We start from the raw sequence: 25,502 nt of genomic DNA, 5'->3' as shown, positions 1-25,502 counted from the left end.
ACAGTTACCCCCCTTCCAGAGGTTCACCTGTACCTGACTGGTCTCCGCTGTGCACCTTGGACCCCCGGCACACCTCTGTACCCCCCCCTCCACCTAGTGGGAGGCAGCTCTATGGTGTCCACGGGCGGCGGGATCTCCATGGGGCTTGTCTTTTAATGGGACTGTATCCACTGGAGAGGGGAGGGGCCTCTGACGCGGGCATGTATCATCAAGTGTGTAGAAGCAGAGCGACTCACTGAAGAGGCCCAGGTCAGAGACCCCTCCCCTCTCCACTGTATACATTTGATAGAGAGAATTTCAAGCCCCGGGGAGATCCTGCAGCTCATGGGCACCATAGAGCTGCCGATCGCCACATCCCACCTCCCCCCCTGCATTTTAAACAGACAGTCAGGGGTGCAGGGGGAGATGCCGGGTCTTGGGGGGGCCCCTCCACAGAACGACAGGGCCCAATCACCAGTGCGACTGCATTGCCCCCCATATAGTTCCGCCACTGATGTCAGCCCTGGGAACCATAATTTCGACAATGCCGGCCATTCAATGGGCGAGGCTCTTAAAGGTTTGGGATAACAGCCCAGAAAACTAAGACACAAAAGTAAAGCTCCCACCAAGTTCAAGAGGACCCTTTGGTGGTGAAGAAGTCAGTCAGTTTTGTCAAAGGGCTTACTATGGTCTTTCCCGACCGAAAAAAGAGTCACAACAGACGCCAGCAGTTGGGGATGGGGGGCCCACTGGGATCAAAGTATAGGTCATGGAATTTGGTCCCGATCCGAAGCAGGAAGGTCCTCAACCTGGAGGGAGTTAAAAGCAGTCACCCTAGCACTGGCTGCCTTCTCGCCAAACCTCCAGGGGTCCCACGTGCAGATTCTATCAGACAATGCCACTACCATGGCATACCTGAACAAACAGGGAGGCACAAGGAGCAAGGCTCTTCTATTGCTGTCAACGGAAATCCTGGAGTGGGCAGAGAATCATTTACTCTCCCTGTCAGCAGTGCATCTCAAAGGCACACTAAACGAAGTAGCAGAAGCAGAATGGAACTTGAATCCAGAAATATTTTCATTGATCACCAGGATGTAGGGGTGTCCACAAGTGGACTTGTTTGCGTCAAAAGAAAACGCTCAGCTTCCTCAGTTCTTTTCTCTGCACCGAGACAGCGGCTCACTAGGGATAGATACCTTATCACATCCCTGGAACTTTCATCCGGGCTATGCCTTTTCAGCTAATTCCACTGGTATTAAGGAAACTACAAAAGGAAAAAGTGTCGGTAATTCTCATCACTCTGTTCTGGCCGAAAGGGGCCTGGTTTTCCTCCATTCTACAAATGACAGTCAAACCATTCTGGCAGCTTCCTCTCAGACAGGACTTACTACTTCAAGGTCTATTATTATCATTATTATTATTATTATACAGGATTTATATAGCGCCAACAGTTTACGCAGCGCTTTACAATATAAATAGGAGACAATACAGTTATAATACAATAAAATAAAAGAGGATTAAGAAGGCCCTGCTCAGAAGAGCTTACAATCTAATAGGGTGGGGCAGGTGGTACAAAAGGTTGTAACTGTGGAAAATGAGCTGGTGGAAGTGGTAGGAGATTAGTTGGAGACGCGATAGGCTTTCCTGAAGAGATGAGTTTTCAGGGATCGCCTGAAGGTAGCAAGAGTAGGGGATAGCCGGATAGATGGAGGTAGCAAGTTCCAGAGGATGGGAGAGGCTCTGGAGAAATCCTGGAGACGAGCATGGGAGGAGGAGATGAGAGAGCTTGAAAGCAGGAGGTCTTGAGAAGAGCGGAGAGGTCGATTTGGGTGATATTTGGAGACAAGATTAGTGATGTAGCTCGGGGCAGAGTTGTGTATGGCTTTGTATGTTGTAGTTAGTATTTTGACTTTAATTCGCTGGGTGATTGGGAGCCAGTGTAGGGATTGGAGTAGAGGGTTGGCAGACACTGAGCGGTTGGTAAGGTGGATAAGTCTGGCAGCAGCATTCATGATAGACTGAAGAGGGGTAGGAGAGGTAAGCCAATGAGAAGGGAGTTGCAGTAGTCAAGGCGAGAGATCAAGGGAATCTTCTAAACGATGGATGGGCACTCGTTCCCCATGGAAACATAAGTAAAGAAAGCTTCTTGTCCTGGCCTGCATCGGTCCGGAGGAGGAACCTCCTCCTCCAGACCGATGCAGGCCAGGACAAGAAGCTTTCTTTACTTATGTTTCCATGGGGAACAAGTGCCCATCCATCGTTTAGAAGATTCCTGTCAAGGAGGTTTATGTGGGATCCATTCACAGCTTAGACCTGAGGCTGGGGTAGACAGCCACACGCCCGCATGATCTCCTAACAAGAGATCAAAGGAGTCGGTAAGGGGCAGTTTATTTAAAGGTGGAGGAACCTTTCTGCCACCACACTTATTCGGGTGATAAAGTCGCATGTCACACACAGTTTGGACGACTGTTTTCCTCTCCTATGCAAAGATTACTCTATTTAAATGAACTTTTCATTTTATGCACTTTGCAATTGGACTGTATATGTTCATTGATTCTATTGGTCAATTTTTTCAATCATGAGGACAATCAAACTGTCGTTTCACTGTGAGCTCACTAGATATATGGATGTATAATTTGTATATAATAAGGTGATCACATTATCTTATTTTTGATTTTATTTCACAAATTGCAGCGCAGCTATTTTCTGTTTTTCAAGTGGATGTGTCTCACATTTGTAATTGCAGCTATTTTCTCACATCATTTATTGTTCTTTTGGGATAGCGCAGTAATTTTTCCAGTTTAAAGTTGTGATAGGCAGAGAACCAGGATAGAGCAGAATCTCGGAGGCCAAGGGAATGTAGTTTATTGAGAAGGAGCGGGTGGTCAACAGTATCAAAGGCCGCAGAGAGGTCAAGTAGTAGGAGTATGGAGTACTGGCTGTTGGTTTTAGCAGTTAGTAAATCGTTAGTGAGTTTTAGTACGGCAGTTTCCGTGGAGTGCTGCGAGTGAAAGCCAGACTGTAAGGGGTCAAGAAGGTTATTTTCATTGAGGTAGGAGCTAAGACGGTTGTAGACTAAGCGTTCTAGAAGTTTAGAGGTGAATGGGAGCAATGAGATGGGTCTTAAGTTGTTCAGGTTGGTAGGGTCCAGTGAAGGCTTTTTAAGAATGGGAGTGATCTGCGCATGTTTTGGAGGGGAGGGGAAGATGCCACTAGAGAGGGAGAGATTGAAGATGTGGGTGAGGAAGTATAGGATAGAAGAAGAGGGTGAGCGTAGTAGTTGTGAGGGAACAGGATCCAAGGGACAATTGGTTAGGTGGGCATCCGAGAAAATGTTTGTAACCTCTTCCGTAGTAGCCAATTTAAAAGAGGAGAGTGTTGAATGTGCTGCTAGGCAAGGTATGTTGGGTGGGGAAGACATACGCACAGTGGAGATGTCCTCACGAATTGCATCGATCTTGTCTTTGAAGTGATTGGCAATCTCTTGGGCAGTGAGTGAGTTAGTGGGTAGAGGGGGTTGGGGACGAAGCAGAGAGTTAAAGGTTGAGAAGAGCCGACGGGGACTGGATGACAAGGAATTAATAAGAGAGACAAAGTAGGCTTGTTTGGCAGCATGGAGGCATAAATTGTATTTTAGAAGGGCAGATTTATATAGGGTGAAGTCTTGCAGGCATTTGGTTTTACGCCACAGTCGTTCAAGAACACGGCAATGTCTCTTGAGATTTCTAGTGTTGTCAGTTTGCCAGGGTTGTAACAGTCGGGGCCTGATTCTGCGTGTGGTTAGGGGAGCAAGTGCCTCTAGTGATGATGAGAGTGAACTGTTGTAGACAGAGGTGGCCAGGTCAGGACAGGACAGGGGAGAGATTATGTCATATAGGTGGTCAGTAGCAGAATAGAGAAGAGAAGGGTTAAAGTGGCGAAGGTTTCTACAAGTACCGTATTTATCGGCGTATAACACGCACTTTTTTCCCTTAAAATCAGGGGAAAATCGCGGGTGCATGTTATACGCCGATCCCCTGCGATCCTGAGCTGCCAGATCTTCAAAATCGCCGATCGCGATTTGAAAATGGCGCTGCCAGCGCCGAAATACACAGAGCCGTCCTCCGATCTTCTCGGCCACTTTCGGCTTCACTCGAGCGCCGCCCGAACCTAGCCGAGTGTACTCGGCTAGGTTCGGATAGCTCCGCTCACAGTCACGCCCATCCCGGGCGGGACTTCGAGTGGAGCCGAAAGTGTACGAGAGCCGCCGAGAAGAGCCGAGGACCGGCTCTGTGTATTTCGGGCCGGTGGCGCCATTTTCAAATCGCGGTCGGCGATTTTGAAGCCCAGGATGGCAGGGGATCACAGGATCGAAGGCTGCACTGGGGCAAGGCTGCACTGGGGAAGGCTGCACTGGGGAAGGCTGGCACTGGGGAAGGCTGGCACTGGGGAAGGCTGGCACTGGGGAAGGTTGGCACTGGGGAAGGCTGGCACTGACAAGGCTGGCACTGACATGGCTGCACTGAGAAGGCTGCAATGATGGGCATTTAAATGTAAGTTTTTTTTCCTCCTAAAAGTGTTTTTTTCCTTAAAATTCCCTCCTAAACTTGGGGTGCGTGTTATACGCCGGTGCGTGTTATACGCTGATAAATACGGTAATTGTTTGCTGCTTGGAGGGATGGGTGGTTGGAGGCAAGGATACAGTGAAAGTAATGAGGTTGTGATCAGAGAGAGGAAAGGGGGTGTTTGTGAGGTTGCCAGGGTTGCAGAGATGGGAGAATACAAGGTCAAGGGTATTACCATTGGAGTGAGTGGAAGTATGTGTCCATTGGGTTAGGTCAAAAGATGAGGTTAAGTCGAGAAGTTTAGCTGTAGTTGGGCTGTTAACGTTGACAGGAATGTTAAAGTCAACCAGGATAAATGGTGGGTATTTCAGAGGAGAGAAAGTAGGGTAGCCAGGCAGCAAAGTCATCAAGAAAGTGCGATACCGGTCCTGGAGGCCTATAAATTGCTGAAATTCTCAGAGAAATGGGAGAAAACAGATGAATACAGTGCATCTCGAAGGAAGAGAGGGATAGAGAGGGAGGGACAGGAAGGACTTGGAAGGTGCTTTGTGGGGATAGAAGGAAGCCAACTCCACCTCCTTTCTGTCTGTTGGGTCTGGGGGAGTCCAATGGAGACCACCATGGGAGAGGGCAGCAGGAGAAGCTGAGTCAAAATTTTGAAGCCAGGTTTCTGTTATGGCGAGTATGTTCAAGCCATGAGAGATGAAGAGGTCATGTACAGATGTTAGCTTGTTACAGATGGAGCGGGTGTTCCAAAGGGCGCATGAGATTGGTGGGGTGCTTTGAGGAAGCAGGGGGATAGAAATTATTGCGGTGGTTGCCAGAGGGGGGGGGGGGGTATTGGATATTTGCTTGCATTTGGAAAATGGTGGACCAGGATTAGGAGAAATATCACCTGAGACTAGGAGAAGGAGGAGGGCGAGGAAGGCAAGGTGGGAGTGGGATGTGCATGAGCGCACGTGTCTAATGGCCCTGGTGTTTATGTCAGCATGTGGGTGCAGCAAATGCAGGAAATGATGGCTGCCATAGTAGGGAGAGGGTAGGAGTGAGGGCGATATGTGCATGCTGCAGGGAAGAGAGGAGGGGTAGAGTAAAGATAATTTGAGGATAGAAGACACCAATGTGAGAAGGAAGAGAATAAGGAGCATGTTAGTGGATAGAGAGTGGGAAACTAACCTAATATAAAATAAATGTTAAAGCTGGTTTGCTTGTCGTCTTGCAGAGTGGAGCAGAGTTCTTGTTGTTGTTCATGCAGCTTTAATTATCCTGCTTTCGTTAAACTGCGTAGGTGAAACTGTGCATCACTCGTGACAGAGCCATGATGTCTGCGCCACCCCATAAGCTGCCATAAATTTATAGGGAGACTAAGCTGGGATGCATTTCTCAGTTGGTCATTATTGGGTCTGATGTGAGACACCTGAATATGGGGAGGAGATGGCCAGTGCTAGACCAGCTACAAACACAGGCTAGGGTCGTAAAGCTAATTACCTCTCTTGATCACTCAAGCCGCATGGAGTTGAGAATCAATCACCAGTAATATTGCTATTGCAGTGTGTTTGTTATAGAGCTAGCAGTAAATATGAAAGTTTAAAGATATGGCAGCAGGAGACAATTACCAAAAATATGTAACAGCAAAGTCAGTTCAGTAGAGATGTACAGATGGATAGGAGACAATTACCAAAAGTATATAGTATAGTATACCACCTGGATATAGCCAGATTAAGCCTCACCGCCTGGTATCTGAGGAGCAGCTGTTAAGGAACAAAGGATTGTCAGAGCCTCTAGTATCCACTGTACTCGCCAGTAGAAAGAAAGTAACTAGAGATATTTACGATAAAGTTTGGAGAGCCTACAACTTTTGGTGTCGGTGCAGTCACTGTAAATCTGAGGGGTAGGTCTGAAATGAGGGGAAGCTCTTCTGATTTTATCATCCAATCACGTGCAAGCTAAAATGCTGTTCTTTATTTTCCTTGCATGTCCCCCTCGGATCTACAGCGACTGCACTTCCAAGTGCACTTTCAGTGCAATTTCAAGTGTACTTTGCACTTGTAGTTTGCACTCGTAGTGCAAAGTGGATTTGCCTTTCGTAAATAACCCCTATTGTGTCAGTTTTGGAATTTCTACAAAATGGCGCAGACAAAGGTCTTGCGATTAGCACTCTAATGCCCTGTGCACACGGGCGGACTTTTCGGCAACAAAGGTCCAACAGTCTTTCCGACGGACTTCCGAATGAACGGATTTGCCTACACACGATCACACCAAAGTCCGACGGATTCGTACGTGATGACGTACACCGGACTAAAATAAGGAAGTTCATAGCTAGTAGCCAATAGCTGCCCTAGCATCGGTTTTCGTCCGTCGGACTAGCATACAGACGAGAGGATTTCTCGATAGGAACTGGATCTGGCAGAGTTCCGACGTAAAGATTTGAAACATGTTCCAAATCTAAAGTCCGTCAGATTTTCAACAGAAACAGTCTGCTGAAGGTCCGATGAAGCCCACACACGGTCGGATTGTCCGCCGGATTCGGTCCGTCGGACCAGTCCGGTCGAAAAGTTTGCTCGTGTGTACAGGGCATCAAAGTGCAAGTGGCTGCCCTGGGAGTGTACCTAGAAAGACCAATTTCTTCAGTTCCTTTGGTTACAAGATTCTTTAAGGCACTTACTAGGTCCAGACCAGCTCCTACTAAACATTTTCCTAAATGGGACCTGTCAGTAGTTTTGCAAGCCTTCACAAAAGATCCTTTTGAACCGTTAGACAATCTCGTTAAGGAATTTAATGCTCAAAACGGTATTCTTAGTTGCGGCTACATCCACAAGAAGAATCGGTGAACTACACGCTCTATCAGTAAAGGAACCTTATTTGTTAATTTACCCAGACAGGATTGTACCTAAAACAGATCCGGGGTTTTTGCCAAAAGTAGCATTAGTTCATAACAGGTCGCAGAAAATCATCCTGACAACTTTTTGTTCAAATCCTTCTGGGGAAAAAAGGAGAATTTATTCCATAACTTAGATGTAAGAAGAATTTTATTACATTACTTGGAAGTAACAAGGGACTTTAGGTCTTCGGACTCTTTATTTGTTATTTTTTCTGGCAACAGAAATGGCCGCCGAGCATCACAGGGGTCAATTGCTAGATGGCTAAAATCAGCTATTTCAGAAGCTTATTCCCAAATGGGATTACGAGCACACTCTACTAGAACTCTGGCCACTACATGGGCAGAAAAAGCTGGTGCCACCCCAGATCAAATTTGTAAGGTGGCTACGTGGTCAAGTTACCTAACGTTTGTCCGTCATTACAGACTGGATCTTCTGTCAGCCGGTGATCAGGCATTTGGCAGAAAGGTCCTGCAGGCTGATGTCCTTCCCTAGTTGGTAAGTCTCCATTATCCTCTCAAGCCCTGTCCTGAAAGACGTTTAGGGAAAATTCAAGTTAGACTTACCGGTAACCTGTTTTCCAGGAGTCTTTCAGGACAGCAACGACCCACCCTTTTCTTGTTTATATATGCTGTGACTAACCATATTCTGATTATGTGTTCCAGCTTGGGCCGGGGGTACTCTGCTGCAACTGACGTGCTGTGGGGAGAAGCCTCCTATTAAAATTTGGTGGAGTTGGTGTTTCCTAGTGGGTGGAGCTACTCTCTCAGGTGCTGTCCTGAAAGACTCCTGGAAAACAAGTTACCGGTAAGTCTAATTTGAATTTTTTTTTTTTAATTTATGCCCGTGGTGTGTGAACACACTCAGACTCCACCCGGTGCAAAAAAAAAAAAAAGTGTACACCAAAAAAGTGAAAACCAAAACGTGCACAGAGTGTACACATAGTCCTCCTCCAAAGAGAAAGGACCCTAGCCCTGATCCCCCAGGGCGTTAGGCTCCAGAAGGGGACTGGGGTATCTCACATGGTCCATCTGGCTGAAACCTCTGTTTCGACAGACTGCTGGGAGGTCTGCTGAAACAGACCAACCCAAGTAATAGGTGGAAATAAAAAGAGAGAGGGGCGCACCGGCCATGTGCATTATCTTTTGTAAAACATTTATTGAATAAAATGATAAAAGAAATTACTCACAAGCAGTAGTAAAATCTGGTGTCATAAAACTCGAGCAACAACAAGCAGCTTGGTGGTGATGATGAGCGAAGCCTTCCAAAGGTCTTAGAGGAACATGTAAGCTTCACTACTAGCTGACGCGTTTCGAAGGGCACGTCCCTTCTTCATCAGAGCTCAGCAGTGAACCCTCCTTCAACACTCCCTGTATATATATATACAGGGAGTGTTGAAGGAGGGTTCACTGCTGAGCTCTGATGAAGAAGGGACGTGCCCTTCGAAACGCGTCAGCTAGTAGTGAAGCTTACATGTTCCTCTAAGACCTTTGGAAGGCTTCGCTCATCATCACCACCAAGCTGCTTGTTGTTGCTCGAGTTTTATGACACCAGATTTTACTACTGCTTGTGAGTAATTTCTTTTATCATTTTATTCAATAAATGTTTTACAAAAGATAATGCACATGGCCGGTGCGCCCCTCTCTCTTTTTATTTCTTTGTTTGTTAGGATTCCCCATCCTTGAGGGCAGCAAGGCCTGTGTCGTCCTTCCATCCATCTGGTTGACCACTTGTGCGCAGGAGTCTATTTCTTCTTTTTTTGTATCAAGTAATAGGTGGGGCTCCCCCAAAGGGAAAGCCCATGAGAGAGGGCGAACCAAGCCATGGTATATGGTAGTAGAAAGTTCTCCTTTCCAAAATGACAAATGGTTTGGGTGCCTTGAGTTTCCCCCGTGTACATTGTTTGATAAGAAAGACCTCCTATGTATGGTCAGCTCCGTTTTATTCCACCGAGGTCATACACCTTGTCATGCCTTTACATAGATATCACAGTGTGATGTGTATATGTTGCACTGTGCACATTTGTGTGTATGTTCAATTTCTTTGTGATGTATATGAATGGGTTCTGTGTTCTATTTTAGCTGGAGAAGGTCCTACAGCAGGGAGACATCGGGGAATGCTGTGAGCCGTACATGGTCTTAAAAGAGAGTGACGGCATCAAGGTAAGAAAAGATTTATTGCAAGGTCTATGTGGTGCATGGCAAAGTATAGCCAACTTGACAAAGACTGTAAGAAAAGGAGATCAGGAATAATAAAGCTCAGCTGAAGTCTCACACTATTTATATCTTTACAATCCACCATATTTAAAATAAATAATAAACAAAAATTCTTAGGAAAAGTTTTAGGAAAAATAGTACGAAAATTCTCAGAACATTTGTCGTTCAAAAGATTTTTTTCCGTTTAACTTTTGATTTTGAAATAAATGGACCTTACCAAATGAAAACCACATACACTGTTAGAAATGTGTTAGTTTGTGAAAAATTTCCAATCCTACGTCACTGTGGTTGAAAACGAATGTCGATTTGACCCAGTTTTGATTAGAAAACTTAACAAGCTTTCTTAGAACCTTCATACATAATTCTACCCATCTATGGCCAGGTTAAACGGTAACTCCAATTTCGTGGGGGGGGGAGGGGGGGCGCGGAGAGACACAGGGATAAAGAAAAAATAAAATAGCATATGTTATTAAAAATTACGTTTCCTTTTCAATCTATAGCGCTGTAATTTTCTGACAATGCAATGCAATATGGCAACCTGGATGTGTTCTGTACACAGAATGTATGCAGAACGCCACCCAAAAAACATAATTTCATGCTTGTGTGATTGGCTCACCAATTTTCCCAGAAGTCTGCACTAAGATACAAGTCAGATTTCAGGTATCTCCAGCAACAAAAAATGTCATTTTTCATGAGATACTTCCACTAGGAGATCACAGCTAAAGGCATGCAGGCCCAGCAGCTTTCCTCAGTAGACCTTTGCAGGTGAACAGCTGATTGATAATTATAAAACCACTCCAATTAGGCTCACTTTCCCACATGGACACAGACAAACACACAGGGATTTCTTCAGAATAACAAAAGGTAGGAATCTGCAACAAAGTTTGTTAAAATCCTTGCAATGTACATAAATCAGCCAGAGGGGAAGGTTCTTTTCTCAAAAAATGTGGAATTACACTTTAAGGCTTGAGAACACACGGGCTGATTATTGGCCGGTTCAACAGAATCCATCCGAAAGTCGGTCAGTGTGTACAGATGTCTTTCTGTCAAAGGAACATGCTGGAAAACCAGCATCCAATCAGAGCTCGCAGTCAATGGCTGCAGCGCTGATCAATGTGTTTTGGTGGGTAGGTTCCCCCGGGGGTCCATTTCCCCTGTCAGAACACAAAGGCACAGCAGGGGAGATCGCTGCATTAACATTGCATGTTTAGTACGGCGATCTGTCACGTAAAAATAACTTTACATATGTACTACCAGGCTTAACTCTAGTGCCTAATTGATTGTATAATCATATGGAGAGACCTTGCACTACTGCTGTAACAGGAAATTGGAAGTAAGATGAAAATAGAGGTTGTTGGACTTTAAACTAACAACCTACAATCTGGCTGCCTATATATTTCTTTGACTTAATTTGGGTCTTAGGAAATCCTGTTATAGCTAGTATTTTTATGGAACTCCTAGAGTTGCACCAACCAATATAGAGTCACATCTTCGACTGAAGACAGGTTAAGGGACTTTATTACATGTCAAAACCCATTTTCTGTCATTTCAAGCGAAAGGCACATAGGTTCAGATGTATGAACCTTAAACCTAAAAACCTGAAGTTTTTATTGAAAGGAAAATGGTTGCTGGTACTTGAATAAATGTGCCCTGAGATAAATTTAGGGGCTGCCATTGCTGACCCCCCAGCTGAAAATGCCTTGCTGTGCCTAACTTGAATACTGGAAAAAGCATTGCAGAAAATTAAAGTCAGAGCAAATTGAAAATTCCCTTTCTCTTGGCTTGTTTTGGGTCAGTGCCTTGGTGCCTTGGGAAGTATTAAAGCCAAAACATCAGCATGACAGCCAGACAATTAACATACCCATCATATGATGCATGACGAGTACTATTTAAATTTGCCACACATATATGTGCTGGTGGGTAGTGTTTGCACCTGTTAAATAAGGGCATTTTTTTTTTTTTTTGTAAGAGGATGGGACATCATGAACATCAATGCTTCACATGTCGGTGAAATACCAAGTGTGCAAGGAGACCCATCTGCTATTTAATATCATTGCAAATTCTTCTTAGGAAACCCCCATGCCATGTGTGGGTAAATGTAGCAACTAATGGCCTAGCACCAAGCAATAGAAATATCCAGTTCATACCTGTGCCCCTTTGTAACTAGTAATAGACTCACTACAAGAAGAGACAGGCCAGCAGCTGTACAGTGTGAAAGGCCCACATGCTGCAGCTATTACCGACATGATTGTTGTGTCTTATAAACATTTCCTTTACTTCAGATGAATCTATGCTGATCTATAAACATTGCATTCTGCAGACTTTTCACTTACTGTGAAAGTCCTCTCCTTCTCCATGTAGGCATTGGGTAAAATGTAGCAATGCCTTTTTTTTTATCTTAAAAAAGATTGTACAGCGGAGCAAAAAGATTAAAATTAACATTTTGTTACAGTGAGCCAGTTTGGAAAAATTAAAGTGGTTGTAAAGTCAGAAGGTTTTTTTATCTTAATGCATTCTATGTGTGCAGCAGCCCCCCCCAATACTTACCGGAGCCCCATCTCTGTCCAGCGATGTCCACTAGTGTCTCGACCGTCCAGGACTCTCCCTCCTGATTGGCATCATTGACTCCCGCTGCTGTCCATCAAAGTCAGTTAGCCAATCAGGAGAGAGAGGGGGCGGGGCCAAATCACAGCTCTGTGCCTGAATGGACACAGCAGCTCGGCTTGGGTTCCCCCTATAGTAAAGTGCTTGCTGTGGGGGCACTCAACAGAAGAGCAACCCAAGAAGAGGAGGATCCGGGCGGCTCTGTGCAAATCTATTGCAGCAGAGCAGGTAAGTATTGTTTGTTTTATTGTTTGGTAACATGTTTGTTTTTTCAAATATAATTTTTATAGTTTAGAACTCAGAGAAGGCAAAGTTCAATTACAACAACGACATAGAGTGATTGTGGACGATGCCACACAGATAACGTACAGTATTCCCAACAATTGGGTCAATTAAATGAAAGCTCAACGTCTCGTTTAGTAATACGATAATAGGCATGTCCACAAAAAGAAAAAAAGTCTTCTTTTCATTTTGTTGGGTGGAGAACAGTGCAAAATCTCCAGGACGAGGCCTGAACCGCCCGATCCCGTCATTTTATTATATGTTCCAAGGAACAGAAGAAAAGGAAAAAATAGCTCTAATAAAGTAGAAAAAGGAAATAGGAGAAGGTGGTTTGGAGAGAATGAGTATGTGAAGGATCAAAAGGAGTGTGTGTGTGTGTGGGGGGGGCTTTGCTGGGGGTGTTAGTGCTGCCGGGGGGGGGGATGGACAGCTGTGCTAGTGCTGCTGCGCCGGCCACCCAGGGGTTGTTTGCTGCCCCCCCCCAAAAAAAACCCCACCAGCCATCACTGGTCTAGAGTACTAGGGGACCTCCGGGCACTTTCCTGGAGGCCTAAGCAGCAGCTTTATTATTTTTATAGAAAAAAAAAACAAGATTTTACAATCACTTTAAAGATAAATTGAGATGTTTCTAAGACAGCATACATTTGTACATTCTTTTTTCCCAATAATTGTTCATAGTTAGATGTTTTTTTGTATGCAAGTAACAGGTTGTCACTGTAAATTGTGGGATGTGTGTTAAACGGTCATGCCCCTGTGACCAGGTTGAGGAAAATCAAATTTGCACATATATTCTTAACAAGCAGCAAATGAGTCCTTACTGACCTCTGTAGATGCAGGCGCTATGAAGTAATTCATCCTAAAAGTCACAGCAGCAGTCTTTCTTTCATCAGCCAAGATCCTCCTGTTCTTTCTTCTAGAGCACATGCTCTGTGATTAAGTTCTAGATCAGAAGGCCTAAGAGTCTTTGCTGGTAGGAGAAAGGTTGTCAGATCTGCTGAGTCATTATTGGAAGAGGGAGCTGATGATTTATAGCTGAAAGCGGTAGCATGGGGAATTTAAGCTGCTTTTTCACTGCTTCACTGGGATTGGGAGCTGAGCTGCTGAAGTTACTCCTGTGAAGGAAATTGCAGGGAAAGCTGAGCTGCTTACTAATGAGCATTGTTTTCTTTTGTGTCCCCAGAACAAGGAAAAGGTGGACAAACTGAGGGCCCAATCTGAACAGTTCTGCTCCCGGCTGGGTCGGTATCGCATGCCCTTTGCTTGGACTGCCATTCACCTAATGAATATTGTGAACAGCATGGGGACAGCTGGTGGGGACTCGGACTCTGAGGGTGGTAAGAAATAACCCAAAGGTTTTTTTTTTTCTTTTATGAAGAGTTAAAAAACACAGAATGATTTTTTCGGTGGCAGATTTCATGATCTTAGGTTTCATTATATCAGTGATTCCCAGTTTATGTAGTCATAGATCTGCCTAGTGTTGGAACTATATGTGGCAATGATAGCACAACAGGTCATGAGCCTTAGGCAGGCACACTGCAGGCATCCCCTTGGCTTTTTACCTATTTTGTTACATTACAGCCTTTGGTTCAATGTTTTTTTTAATCTGAATTATATGTGATGGATCAAAACACAATAGTCTCATGCCCCGTACACACGGTTGGACTTTGATTGGACATTCCGACAACAAAATGCATGGATTTTTTCCGACGGATGTTGGCTCAAACTTGTCTTGCATACACACGGTCACACAAAGTTGTCGGAAAATCCGATCGTTCTAAACGCGGTGACGTAAAACATGTACATCGGGAGTATAAACGGGGCAGTAGCCAATAGCTTTCGTCTCTTCATTTATTCTGAGCATGCGTGGCACTTTGTGCATTGGATTTGTGTACACACGATCGGAATTTCTGACAACGGATTTTGTTGTCAGAAAATTTTATAGCAAGCTCTCAAACTTTGTGTGTCGGAAATTCCGATGGAAAATGTGTGATGGAGCCCACACACGGTCGAAATTTCCGACAAAAAGGTCCTATCACACATTTTCCATCGGAAAATCCGACCGTGTGTACAGGGCATAAGTTGATGAAGTAAAATTAGAAAAATATATACATAAAACAATTTTTCAGAAATTAAAAACTGATAATTGCCATGTGCGTATGTATTCACCCCCTTTGTTATGAAGCCCATAAAAAGCTCTGGTGAAACCAATTACCTTCAGAAGTCACATACCGTATTTATCGGCGTATAACACGCACATTTATTTTAAGAGGGAAGTTTCAGGAAAAAAAACTTACATTTTAAATAAGGATCTTTGAAGCAAAAAAAGGGTCAGTGCCCATCTACAGCCTCACAAGTGCCATCAATGCAGCCTCATCAGTCCACATCAATGCAGCCTCACTCATCAGTCCACATAAATGCAGCAGCCTCACCATTGCCATCAATGCAGCAGCATTTACCATTGCCATCAACGCAGCAGCCTCACCATTGCCTTCAATGCAGCAGCCTTACCATTGCCATCAGTGCAGCCTGATTGATGCCCATCTGCAGCCTAGAGGGAACAGGGAGGGAAGAGCGTTGACAGATTACATACAGTGAGAATCTCCTATGATAGACAGAACAGTGGTCCAATGGCGGCCCAGGAGACAGGACTTCCTATTACAGAGGCCGCCAAGTAAAAAGGAGATTCTCACTGTATGTAATGTGATGGCACTCATCCTGCTCCCCTCCCTGTCCCCTCAGAGGCAGCTAAAATTGAAGTATTGGCGTATAACACGCACATGGTATTTGCACCTGATTTTCATGGTGAAAAAGTGAGTGTTATACGCCAATAAATACAGTAATTAGTGAAATGATGTCCACCTGTGTGCAATCTAAGTGTCACATGATCTGTCATTACATATACACACCTTTTTGAAAAGAGGCTGCAATACCTAAGCAAGAGGCACCACTAACCAAACACTGCCATGAAGACCAAGGAACTCTCCAAACAAGTAAGGGACAATGTTGTTAAGTACAAGTTAGAGTTAGGTTATAAAAAAATATCCAAATCTTTGATGATCCCTAGGAGCACCATCAAATCTATCATAACCAAATGGAAAGAACATGGCACAACAGCAAACCTGCCAAGAGACGGCCGCACACCAAAACTCACTGAACGGGCAAGGAGGGCATTAATCAGAGAGGCGGCACAGAGAGCTAAGGTAACCCTGGAGGAGCTGCAGAGTTCCACAGCAGAGACTGGAGTATCTGTACATAGGATGACAATAAGCCGTACGCTCCAAAGAGTTGGGCTTTATAGCAGAGTGACCAGAAGAAAGCCATTACTTTCAGCAAAAAAAACAAAATGGCACGTTTTGAGTTTGCGAAAAGACATGTGGGAGACTCCCAAAATGTATGGAGGAAGGTGCTCTGGTCTGATGAGACTAAAATTTAACTTTTTGGCCATCAAAGAAAACGCTATGTCTGGTGCAAACCCAACACATCACATCACCCAAAGAACACCATCCCCACTGTGAAACATGGTGGTGGCAGCATCATGCTGTGGGGATGTTTTTCAGCAGTCAGGACTGGGAAACTGGTCAGAGTTGAGGGAAAGATGGATGGTGCTAAATACAGGGATATTCTTGAGCAAAACCTGTACCACTCTGTGTGTGACTTGAGGCTAGGACGGAGGTTCACCTTCCAGCAGGACAGTGACCTCAAACACACTGCTAAAGCAACACTTGAGTGGTTTAAGGGGAAACATGTAAATGTGTTGGAATGGCCTAGTCAAAGCCCAGACCTCAATCCAATAGAAAATCTGTGGTCAGAATTAAAGATTGCTGTTCACAAGCGCAAACCATCCAACTTGAAGGAGCTGGAGCAGTTTTGCAAGGAGGAATGGGCAAAAATCACATTGATAAGATGTGGCAATCTCATAGAGACTTATCCAAAGTGACTTGCAGCTGTGATAGCCTCAAAATGTGGCTTTACAAAGTATTGACTTTAGAGGGGTGAATAGTTATGCACATTGACGTTTTCTGTTATTTTATCCTATTTGTTGTTCGCTTCACAATTTAAAAAAAAAAAAAAACAACCTCAAAGTTGTGGGCATGTTCTGTACATTAAATGACGCAAATCCTCAAACAATCCATGTTAATTCCAGGTTGTGAGGCAACAAAACTTGAAAAATGCCAGGGGGGGTGAATACTTTTGCAAGGCACTGTATTCATAGGCTGTCTATAGACAATTGTCTCATCAAAAATGAGAAATTAAATACCAGCTTAAAGGATATGAAAACCTCTATCCTAAAAGTTATCGAACATTTGCTGTCCAAACATAACATTCCATATTTAGACGTTTCACTGCAATATTTGCTTTAAAGCAATCCTGTCTGGAAAATAAGTATCCAAATAAAAGGCATGCCTGCAAAGTAGATCCCTCTTCTTTCCTTTCCTGCTGCCAAACACTGATCTAGTAAAGAAAAATCGCCCCTCCAAATCTCTGCAGAAAGTTGACTCTTCCACGAGTGTCAATCTCCTGTGTCCTCACTGTGATCGAGTTACCATATTTGTTGTGCTACAGTTAACAAAGGCTCTAATTTGGAAGTTTGTAGAGCTATCAGAATCAAAAACATTTCTTTCTCACCCGTTGAGGTATGCAAGAAGTCTTTAAAGAGGAAAGTAAACCTTCCTGTATAATTTGTACCCATAGGTAAGCCTAGAATAAGGCTTACCTATAGGTACTGTTAATATCTCCTAAAGGTGCGCCGTTTAGGAGATATTTACTGTATACTGGGCCAATGATGTCATCGGCGCATGCGCTCTAAGGGAACGGCCACCCGTGCCGTTTCTTCAGAAACTTGTACCGTGACCGGCGCCTCCGGCCATTCACACAGCAAAGATGCATGCGGCCTCGAGCGGGGATGGCGAGGGCTTAATTTGCAGGTAAGTGTCACATAATGTGCTAGTATGCGATGCATAACTAGCACATTATGCCTTTACTTTGCAGGGAAGAAAAAAAAAAAAAAAACAGAGTTTACTTCCTTTTTGACCTTTGCATTTTACTGCTGCCTACATGAGGATTAGACACTGGCAAACAAATAGACCTGTAAGCCAGCCCAGGATACCCACTACTGGCATGCCTTAATATTTTGCTAGTGTCCTGGAAGAATGTATTTTTTTTCTACAAATTTAGAGATCCTTCTCTACGTCACTGCTAAAGCTTTGACTCTTCGATTGCAGCTTTACAGTGCATTCGTCCCCAGCCTGGCATTTGGAGTATTGTGTCCGGACCCCACTAGACTAGACATTTCGTAGACAGACTGGAAATGACCCTTATGCCGCGTACACACGGTCGGACTTTCTATCCTACTTGGTCCGGCACACTTTCCGACGGACTTTGTCCGCCAGGTGCGCCGGACTTTAAAACGGACGGACTTGCCCACACACGACCGGACTTTCCGGCGGGCTAAGTCCGCCCGTCTTTCCGACGGACTTTCGCCGGAGTTACGGCGGACTTTCAGAATGAACGGACTTGCCCACACACGGACAAGTCCGTTCATTTTGAACGTGACTCAGGTGCGACGGGACTAGAAAAGGATGTCAATCTTGCCGCTTTTATCGGCGAGATTGACACCTTGCGAGCCCCGTCGCGGGGCATACCAGGCCCTTAGGTCTGGTATGGATTATAAAGGGAACCCCCTACGCCGAAAAAACGGCGTGGGGTCCCCCCTAAAACCCATACCAGACCCCGATCCGAGCACGCAGCCTGGCCGGTCAGGAAAGGGGGTGGGGACGAGCGAGCGCCCCCCCACCCTCCTGAACCGTACCAGGCCGCATGCCCTCAACATGGGGGGTGGGTGCTTTGGGGGAGGGGGGCGCCCTGCGGGGCCCCCCACCCCAAAGCACCTTGTCCCCATGTTGATGAGGACAAGGGCCTCTTCCCGACAACCCTGGCCGTTGGTTGTCGGGGTCTGCGGGCGGGGGCTTATCGGAATCTGGGAGCCCCTTTAATAATCCCGGCCAGATCCAGATCCCGGCCCCCCACCCTATGTGAATGAGTATGGGGTACATGGTACCCCTACCCATTCACCTAGGGAAAAAGTGTAAGTAATAAAACACACTACACAGGTTTTTAAAATATTTTATTAAACAGCTCCGGGGGGATCTTCCTCCGGCTTCGGGGGTCCCTCCGCTTCATCTTCTCCCGGCGTCCGGTTGGTTCTTCTCCCGGTGTTCCAGTTCTTCGGCCGGCTCCTCTGCTGTCTTCAGGTAGCTCTCTTGCCAGCAGAGGTCCGGACTCCTGGGCTTCTGGGCTTCTGGGCTGCTTCTTCTCTTCTCTTCTCTTCTCTTCTCCAGATGTTGACACGACGCTCTCTCCGGCTGGACTGCTCTCCGAGGGCTGCGTTGTGACTTATATAGGCGGAGACCCCGCCCCCTTTTGATGTCACAGTCCCTGGGCATGCTGGGACTGTGACGTTTTAGGGGGCGTGGTCACTGGGTAATGTTGACCACGCCCCCTAAAACGTCACAGTCCCAGCATGCCCAGGGACTGTGACATCAAAAGGGGGCGGGGTCTCCGCCTATATAAGTCACAACGCAGCCCTCGGAGAGCAGTCCAGCCGGAGAGAGCGTCGTGTCAACATCTGGAGAAGAGAAGAGAAGAGAAGAAGCCCAGAAGCCCAGAAGCCCAGGAGTCCGGACCTCTGCTGGCAAGAGAGCTACCTGAAGACAGCAGAGGAGCCGGCCGAAGAACTGGAACACCGGGAGAAGAACCAACCGGACGCCGGGAGAAGATGAAGCGGAGGGACCCCCGAAGCCGGAGGAAGATCCCCCCCGGAGCTGTTTAATAAAATATTTTAAAAACCTGTGTAGTGTGTTTTATTACTTACACTTTTTCCCTAGGTGAATGGGTAGGGGTACCATGTACCCCATACTCATTCACATAGGGTGGGGGGCCGGGATCTGGGGGTCCCCTTATTAAAGGGGCTCCCAGATTCCGATAAGCCCCCGCCCGCAGACCCCGACAACCAACGGCCAGGGTTGTCGGGAAGAGGCCCTTGTCCTCATCAACATGGGGACAAGGTGCTTTGGGGTGGGGGGCCCCGCAGGGCGCCCCCCTCCCCCAAAGCACCCACCCCCCATGTTGAGGGCATGCGGCCTGGTACGGTTCAGGAGGGGGGGGGGCGCTCGCTCGTCCCCACCCCCTTTCCTGACCGGCCAGGCTGCGTGCACGGATCGGGGTCTGGTATGGGTTTTAGGGGGGACCCCACGCCGTTTTTTCGGCGTAGGGGGTTCCCTTTATAATCCATACCAGACCTAAGGGCCTGGTATGCCCTGCGCTCGCCGCAATAGGAAAATGTGTTTTTCCTATTGCAGCGAGCGCGAGATACAATACCCTGCCCTCGTGTCGTATCTGGTCCGTCGGACCAGCATACACACGAGCGGGCTTTCCGTCGGACCAGCACACACACGAGCGGACTTTCCGCCCGAAACTGAGTCCGGCGGAAAGATTTAAAACTTTCTTCAAATCTAGGTCCGGCGGGCTTTTGGGAAAAAGTCCGCCGGAAAAGTCCGCCGGCGCCTACACACGGGCGGATTGTCCGGCACACTCTGGTCCGCCGGACCAAGTATGCCGGAAAGTCCGACCGTGTGTACGCGGCATTAGGCACTGGGTTTTGCAAAGGATGCTTTCCAAACTAGAAAAAATTAGCTGTGGAGCACTTTCCAGGTCCAGAGCCATTGACATTTTATAAGTGTTTGCCCTGGCTCTGAAGACTCACTTAGTGAGTAGACCAGTCCATCTGAGTACTGGAAGCGAACAGTGACACCAGCAGTGGGGCATAACTCCCCAAACTGACACCAACGATGGGGTACTATTCCTTCTACTGATAGCAGTGATGGGAATCTGTTCTTCCCACTGATGGCATTGATGGGACACTATTCCTCCCATTGATAAAAGCTATAGGGGACTATTCCTCCCACTGATACCAATGATGGGGCACTATTCCTCCCACTAATACCAATAATAGGGCACTATTCCTCCCACTGATACCAATGATGGGGCACTATTCCTCCCACTGATACCAATAATAGGGCACCATTCCTCCCACTGATACCAATGATGGGGCACTATTCCTCCCACTGATACCAATAATAGGGCACCATTTCTCCCACTAATAGCAATGATGGGGCACTATTCCTCCCACTGACACCAATGGTGGGGCATTATTCCTCCCACTGATACCAATAATAGGGCACTATTTCTCCCACTGATAGCAATGATGGGGCACTATTCCTCCCACTGATACCAATAATAGGGCACCATTTCTCCCACTAATAGCAATGATGGGGCACTATTCCTCCCACTGACACCAATGGTGGGGCATTATTCCTCCCACTGATACCAATAATAGGGCACTATTTCTCCCACTGATAGCAATGATGGGGCACTATTCCTCCCACTTGTAGAAATGATGGGGCACTATTCCTCCCACTGACACCAATGATGGGGCATTATTCCTCGCACTGATACCAATAATAGGGCACTATTTCTCCCACTGATAGCAATGATGGGGCACTATTCCTCCCACTGACACCAATGATGGGGCATTATTCCTCCCACTGATACCAATAATAGGGCACTATTTCTCCCACTGATAGCAATGATGGGGCATTATTCCTCCCACTGATACCAATAATGGGGCACTATTTCTCCCAACTGATAACAATGATGGGGCACTATTGCTCCCACTGATAGCAATGATGGGGCACTATTCCTCCCACTGACACCAATGATGGGGCATTATTCCTCCCACTGATACCAATAATAGGGCACTATTTCTCCCACTGATAGCAATGATGGGGCACTATTGCTCCCACTGATAGCAATGATGGGGCACTATTGCTCCCACTGATAGCAATGATGGGGCACTATTCCTCCCACTGACACCAATGATGGGGCATTATTCCTCCCACTGATACCAATAATAGGGCACTATTTCTCCCACTGATAGCAATGATGGGGCATTATTCCTCCCACTGATACCAATAATGGGGTACTATTTCTCCCACTGATAGCAATGATGGGGCACTATTTCTCCCACTGATAGCAATGATGGGGCACTATTGCTCCCACTGATAGCAATGATGGGGCACTATTCCTCCCACTGACGCCAATGATGGGGCACTATTCCTCCCACTGACGCCAATGATGGGGCACTATACCTCCTCATACTGACCACAGGTACTATGCAACTGAACACCATACCTGAGGCATTGTTTACTCCCACTGGTGCCAATTTCTACCCCTACTGAGACCAGTTTGTACCCCCACTGGCCACAGTCCAGCCCCCCCCTAATGTCTGAAGGACAGTAAACTGGCCTTTTGTTTGGAAAGTTTAGAGACCCCTGATGTAGGCAATGCTTTTATGACAAGAAAAACTATATGTGATCTTTGTCCATTGTTGTTGTTGTGATCATCACACCAACAAACCACCTCAAAATTGTTATCTGACTTGGGTCACGTAGGACGTAAAAACATTGTTCCCTTTTTCTCTGTGGGAAAGGATTTCATTGTTAAAAAAAAAAAAAAAAAAGTTTCAGGGATTTTCCACTGACACATTTATTATCAGTTGCAAGGGAACCCCTTCACTGCCTACCACAAGCATTTCTCAGATTGATCTTAGATTTATGCATGGTTTGTACAATGGCATCTTATGACCCTCCCTGCCCTTTAACAAGGGAGGAATACTGACTTGTATTAAGAATTTGACAATTTTGAAAAATGGCAAGAAGGTCTGGTATGTATGAAAGTATTAATAGACTTTGCCATGTTCCACAATATGTGTTGAAATTATTTCATCAGTTTACGGTAAAATTCAGTATATCAGGGCCTCCTTTAAAACATGAAAGATATTGCATCACAAGTATTCAGCTCTAGGTATTTCATACCAGCATTGACAGGTCCCACAACGTCTACAGAACTACACGTTTATCAGAAAGCAACAAACAGCTTGAAGTAGGTCACATGCATGTCAGGGCACGGGCCCTAATGGAGTGCAGACAACTGCAATGTGTTTCGGCCCTGACTGATCGACTGATTTTTTTATTTTTTTTTTTGCTAATTCTTTATTAAAATAATACAGTATCCAACAAACCGTATGAAAACGGTGCTCCTGATCATACAGACTACTACACAAAGGCCACATATAGGGTCAACAGATCTAAACAGGCATATATGATATAGAGAACAATGCAACAATGAGAGTGTAAGGGAAAATGATGGTAGCCCGTTTGCGTGATCAGTCATAAGCCCAATCAAAGAAGATAGCGATCTTTTCTATGCCACTCTATAACCTTTTTTAATGTCCGTAGCTCGTGATCATGGTGGCTGATTTTTTTTTTTTCCATCAGCATGAACATTGCTGTCTTCCAGGAGAACTTATCTTAAAGTGACAATGAACCTAAAAAATGCTGACAGGTAGGATTTTTATGAAAGGAGAACCAAATTGGTCTCTTTTGACATCACTGCTTCTCCCTTCCTGTCGGCACCGCTCTCTGCTGTGATGATTTGACTCCCATGCGCATGCCTGGGAGTGACGTCATCGCGGCCCGGCCAATCAAGTGGCCAAACAGTCTGAACCTGGAAGGAAGATGGAGAGGATAGAAGCGTCCATGACCAGTCTGAGCACTGACAGAGTGGCGCTGGAGGGGATGACTTGGCAGGTAAGTCTGTCATAATGTGCTTTTACAGTGCCTTGAGAAAATATTCATACCCTCTTGAAATTTTCCACATTTTGTCATGTTGTAACCAAAAACAAACCAAATACAGGGCAATCTTAGTAGAAAACCTGTCTGCAAAAGACCTGAGACAGGCCTAGCCATGACTTCATCAGAAAACTCTGGCCTGATTTTAATAGAAGAATGAAAACTTCTTGGACGCCGGGCCTGCAGTATTTGATCCCACTATGGCTCAGGATTGGAAAGCCAGGCAGTAGTCTGTTTAGGGCTTTTTTTGCTCGGTCCAATTATTTAGCTAAGGTCTGGCTGTGTATAGCAGTAGAGCACAATGATTGCATATTCGTTTATGGCTCCTAAGCTAACAACAATTTGCATTTCCCTCTGGTTTGCACAGAACGAAAGGGTACATGGAACGAGAAGAAGAGGAAAACCTTTGAGCGGCTCAGTGTTGGGGAAGAAGTTTGTGGGTTTAACACTTTCCGACCAGCGACTCTCACCGTCACCAACTTCTTTAAACAGGTGAGATGTGTGTGGGGGATGAAACCAGTTGTACGCAACAATTAAACTGGGAATGTCAATCTGGTATGACATTACTACATTGAAAGCATATTGCAAGGCTGGTAGACTGTCTTGGTACCACATTATAATTGAAGGAAACCATATTATTTTCAGGAATTTTAAGGTACCACTCACTATAGAGACTTAATGGGGGTTGATTTACTAAAACAGGAGAGTGAAAATACTGGTGCAGCTCTGCATAGAAACCAATCAGCTTCCAGTTTTTGTTTTTTTTTTTCTCAAAGTTTTAATTGAACAAGCTGAAGTTAGAAGCTGATTGGCTACCATGCACAGCTACACCAATTTTGTTGGTTTTGGGTGTTCTCACCCATTTTAATGCAAATGGCCATATTAACACTGGGATCCGGTTGATAAAGGGTCCTTTTCAAATGTTAGATTTTGGATAAACTTTGTTTGATTTGCAGGAATATGAGTATTATCTATATTGGGGCTTAAAGCAATTGCAAAGTCTCATTAAAAACAAAAAACAAACATGTTATACTTACCTGCTCTGTGCAGTTGGTTTTGCACAGGGCAGACCGGATCCTCCTCTCCTCGGGTCCCTCTTTGCTGCTCCTGGCCCCTCCCTCCTGTCGAGTGCCCCCACAGCCAGCAGCTTGCTATAGGGGCTCCTGAGCGGAGCTGCAGCTCCGTGTGTCCATTCAGACACGGAGCTGCCTTTTTGGCCCCGCCCATCTCTCTCCTGATTGGCTAACTGACTTTGACAGCTAACAAAGTCATTGGCGCCGCTGCTGTGTCTCAGCCAATCAGGAGGGAGAGTCCTGGCCGAGGGACTCGTGAACAACGCTGGACAGAGATGGGGCTCAGGTAAGTATTAGAGGATGCTGGGGAGGCGGTTACACACAGAAGGCTTTTTTATCTTAATGCTTAGAATGCATTGAGATAAAAATCCTTCTGCCTTTACAACGCCTTTAAATAAATTGTGGGAACCAGTTACCCACTGTGAGGTAACCTTTTACACTTGTTAGTCTTTCTCTTTTTGCAAGGAAAGCGATATAGGAAGTAGATTCATCCCTTTGGCTTTGTAGGGCAGAACCGGTGTCCAGTTCACACACTGAACAAAATTACAAATTTCTTTCTCATCTGTTGATGGAAACAGGAAATCCTAAACCTTTGAAATATATTATGAGGGTGGATAACAGCACACAAAATAAACTAGGCCAACCCAGGATAACCCCTGCCATTACTAGCATGCCTCAATTTTTGCTAGTGTTCTAGGAGGATAGAAGTATTTTCTACAGTTCTCCTGTGTTTAAGATTTACTAATCCTTTTTTTTTTGGCTAGCATTTTTCTCTCTGGTCTTGGATGTAGTCTTATTTGCCCAGTTTCACTCCAGACCACCACAAAGCAAATTCTATCACTGTGGGGACACGGGTCCCACCCCTTGGTGTTTATGATCATGCTTTCAGTACTGCTATGATACAAAACATAGGCACGCTGGTAGACGAAGGGTCAGCCTGGACGGGCCTTCAGTTATTTAGTTCTTCACTGTCCAATTCTGTGTCTTTTTTTGGAAGGGCATAGCATATCACATCTATGTATTTTATCTGTTGTAACAGGAATGGCACTTAAAGTAGAACTATAGGCAAAACTTTTTTTCTTTTCATTTTGAACAGAGTAAAGGACCCCTGTAAGATTTTTTTTTTTTTTTTTTGTCATCTGTATCCCATTGCAGAGATTTCCCTTCACTTCCTGTC

At 45.5% G+C, this 25,502-nt stretch overlaps 1 protein-coding gene across 7 annotated transcripts in view; it reads left to right on the top strand.

The window, feature by feature from the left end:
• DOCK6 (dedicator of cytokinesis 6) overlaps positions 1-25,502 on the top strand; it is a 299,047-nt gene that overhangs the window by 116,578 nt on the left and 156,967 nt on the right. For all 7 annotated transcript variants that reach the window (XM_073622622.1, XM_073622618.1, XM_073622617.1 and 4 more), the window contains exons 10-12: positions 9,484-9,564; positions 13,685-13,838; positions 23,620-23,744. In XM_073622622.1, the coding sequence (XP_073478723.1) occupies positions 9,484-9,564; positions 13,685-13,838; positions 23,620-23,744 (360 nt within the window). The remainder of the gene's footprint in view (positions 1-9,483; positions 9,565-13,684; positions 13,839-23,619; positions 23,745-25,502) is intronic.

Source organism: Aquarana catesbeiana, linkage group LG03 (assembly GCF_042186555.1).
Source record: "Aquarana catesbeiana isolate 2022-GZ linkage group LG03, ASM4218655v1, whole genome shotgun sequence".
In the NCBI taxonomy this organism is placed as follows: Eukaryota; Metazoa; Chordata; class Amphibia; order Anura; family Ranidae; genus Aquarana; species Aquarana catesbeiana.
Note: the sequence above shows the minus strand (reverse complement) of the source record. Positions and strands in the feature narration are given on the sequence as shown.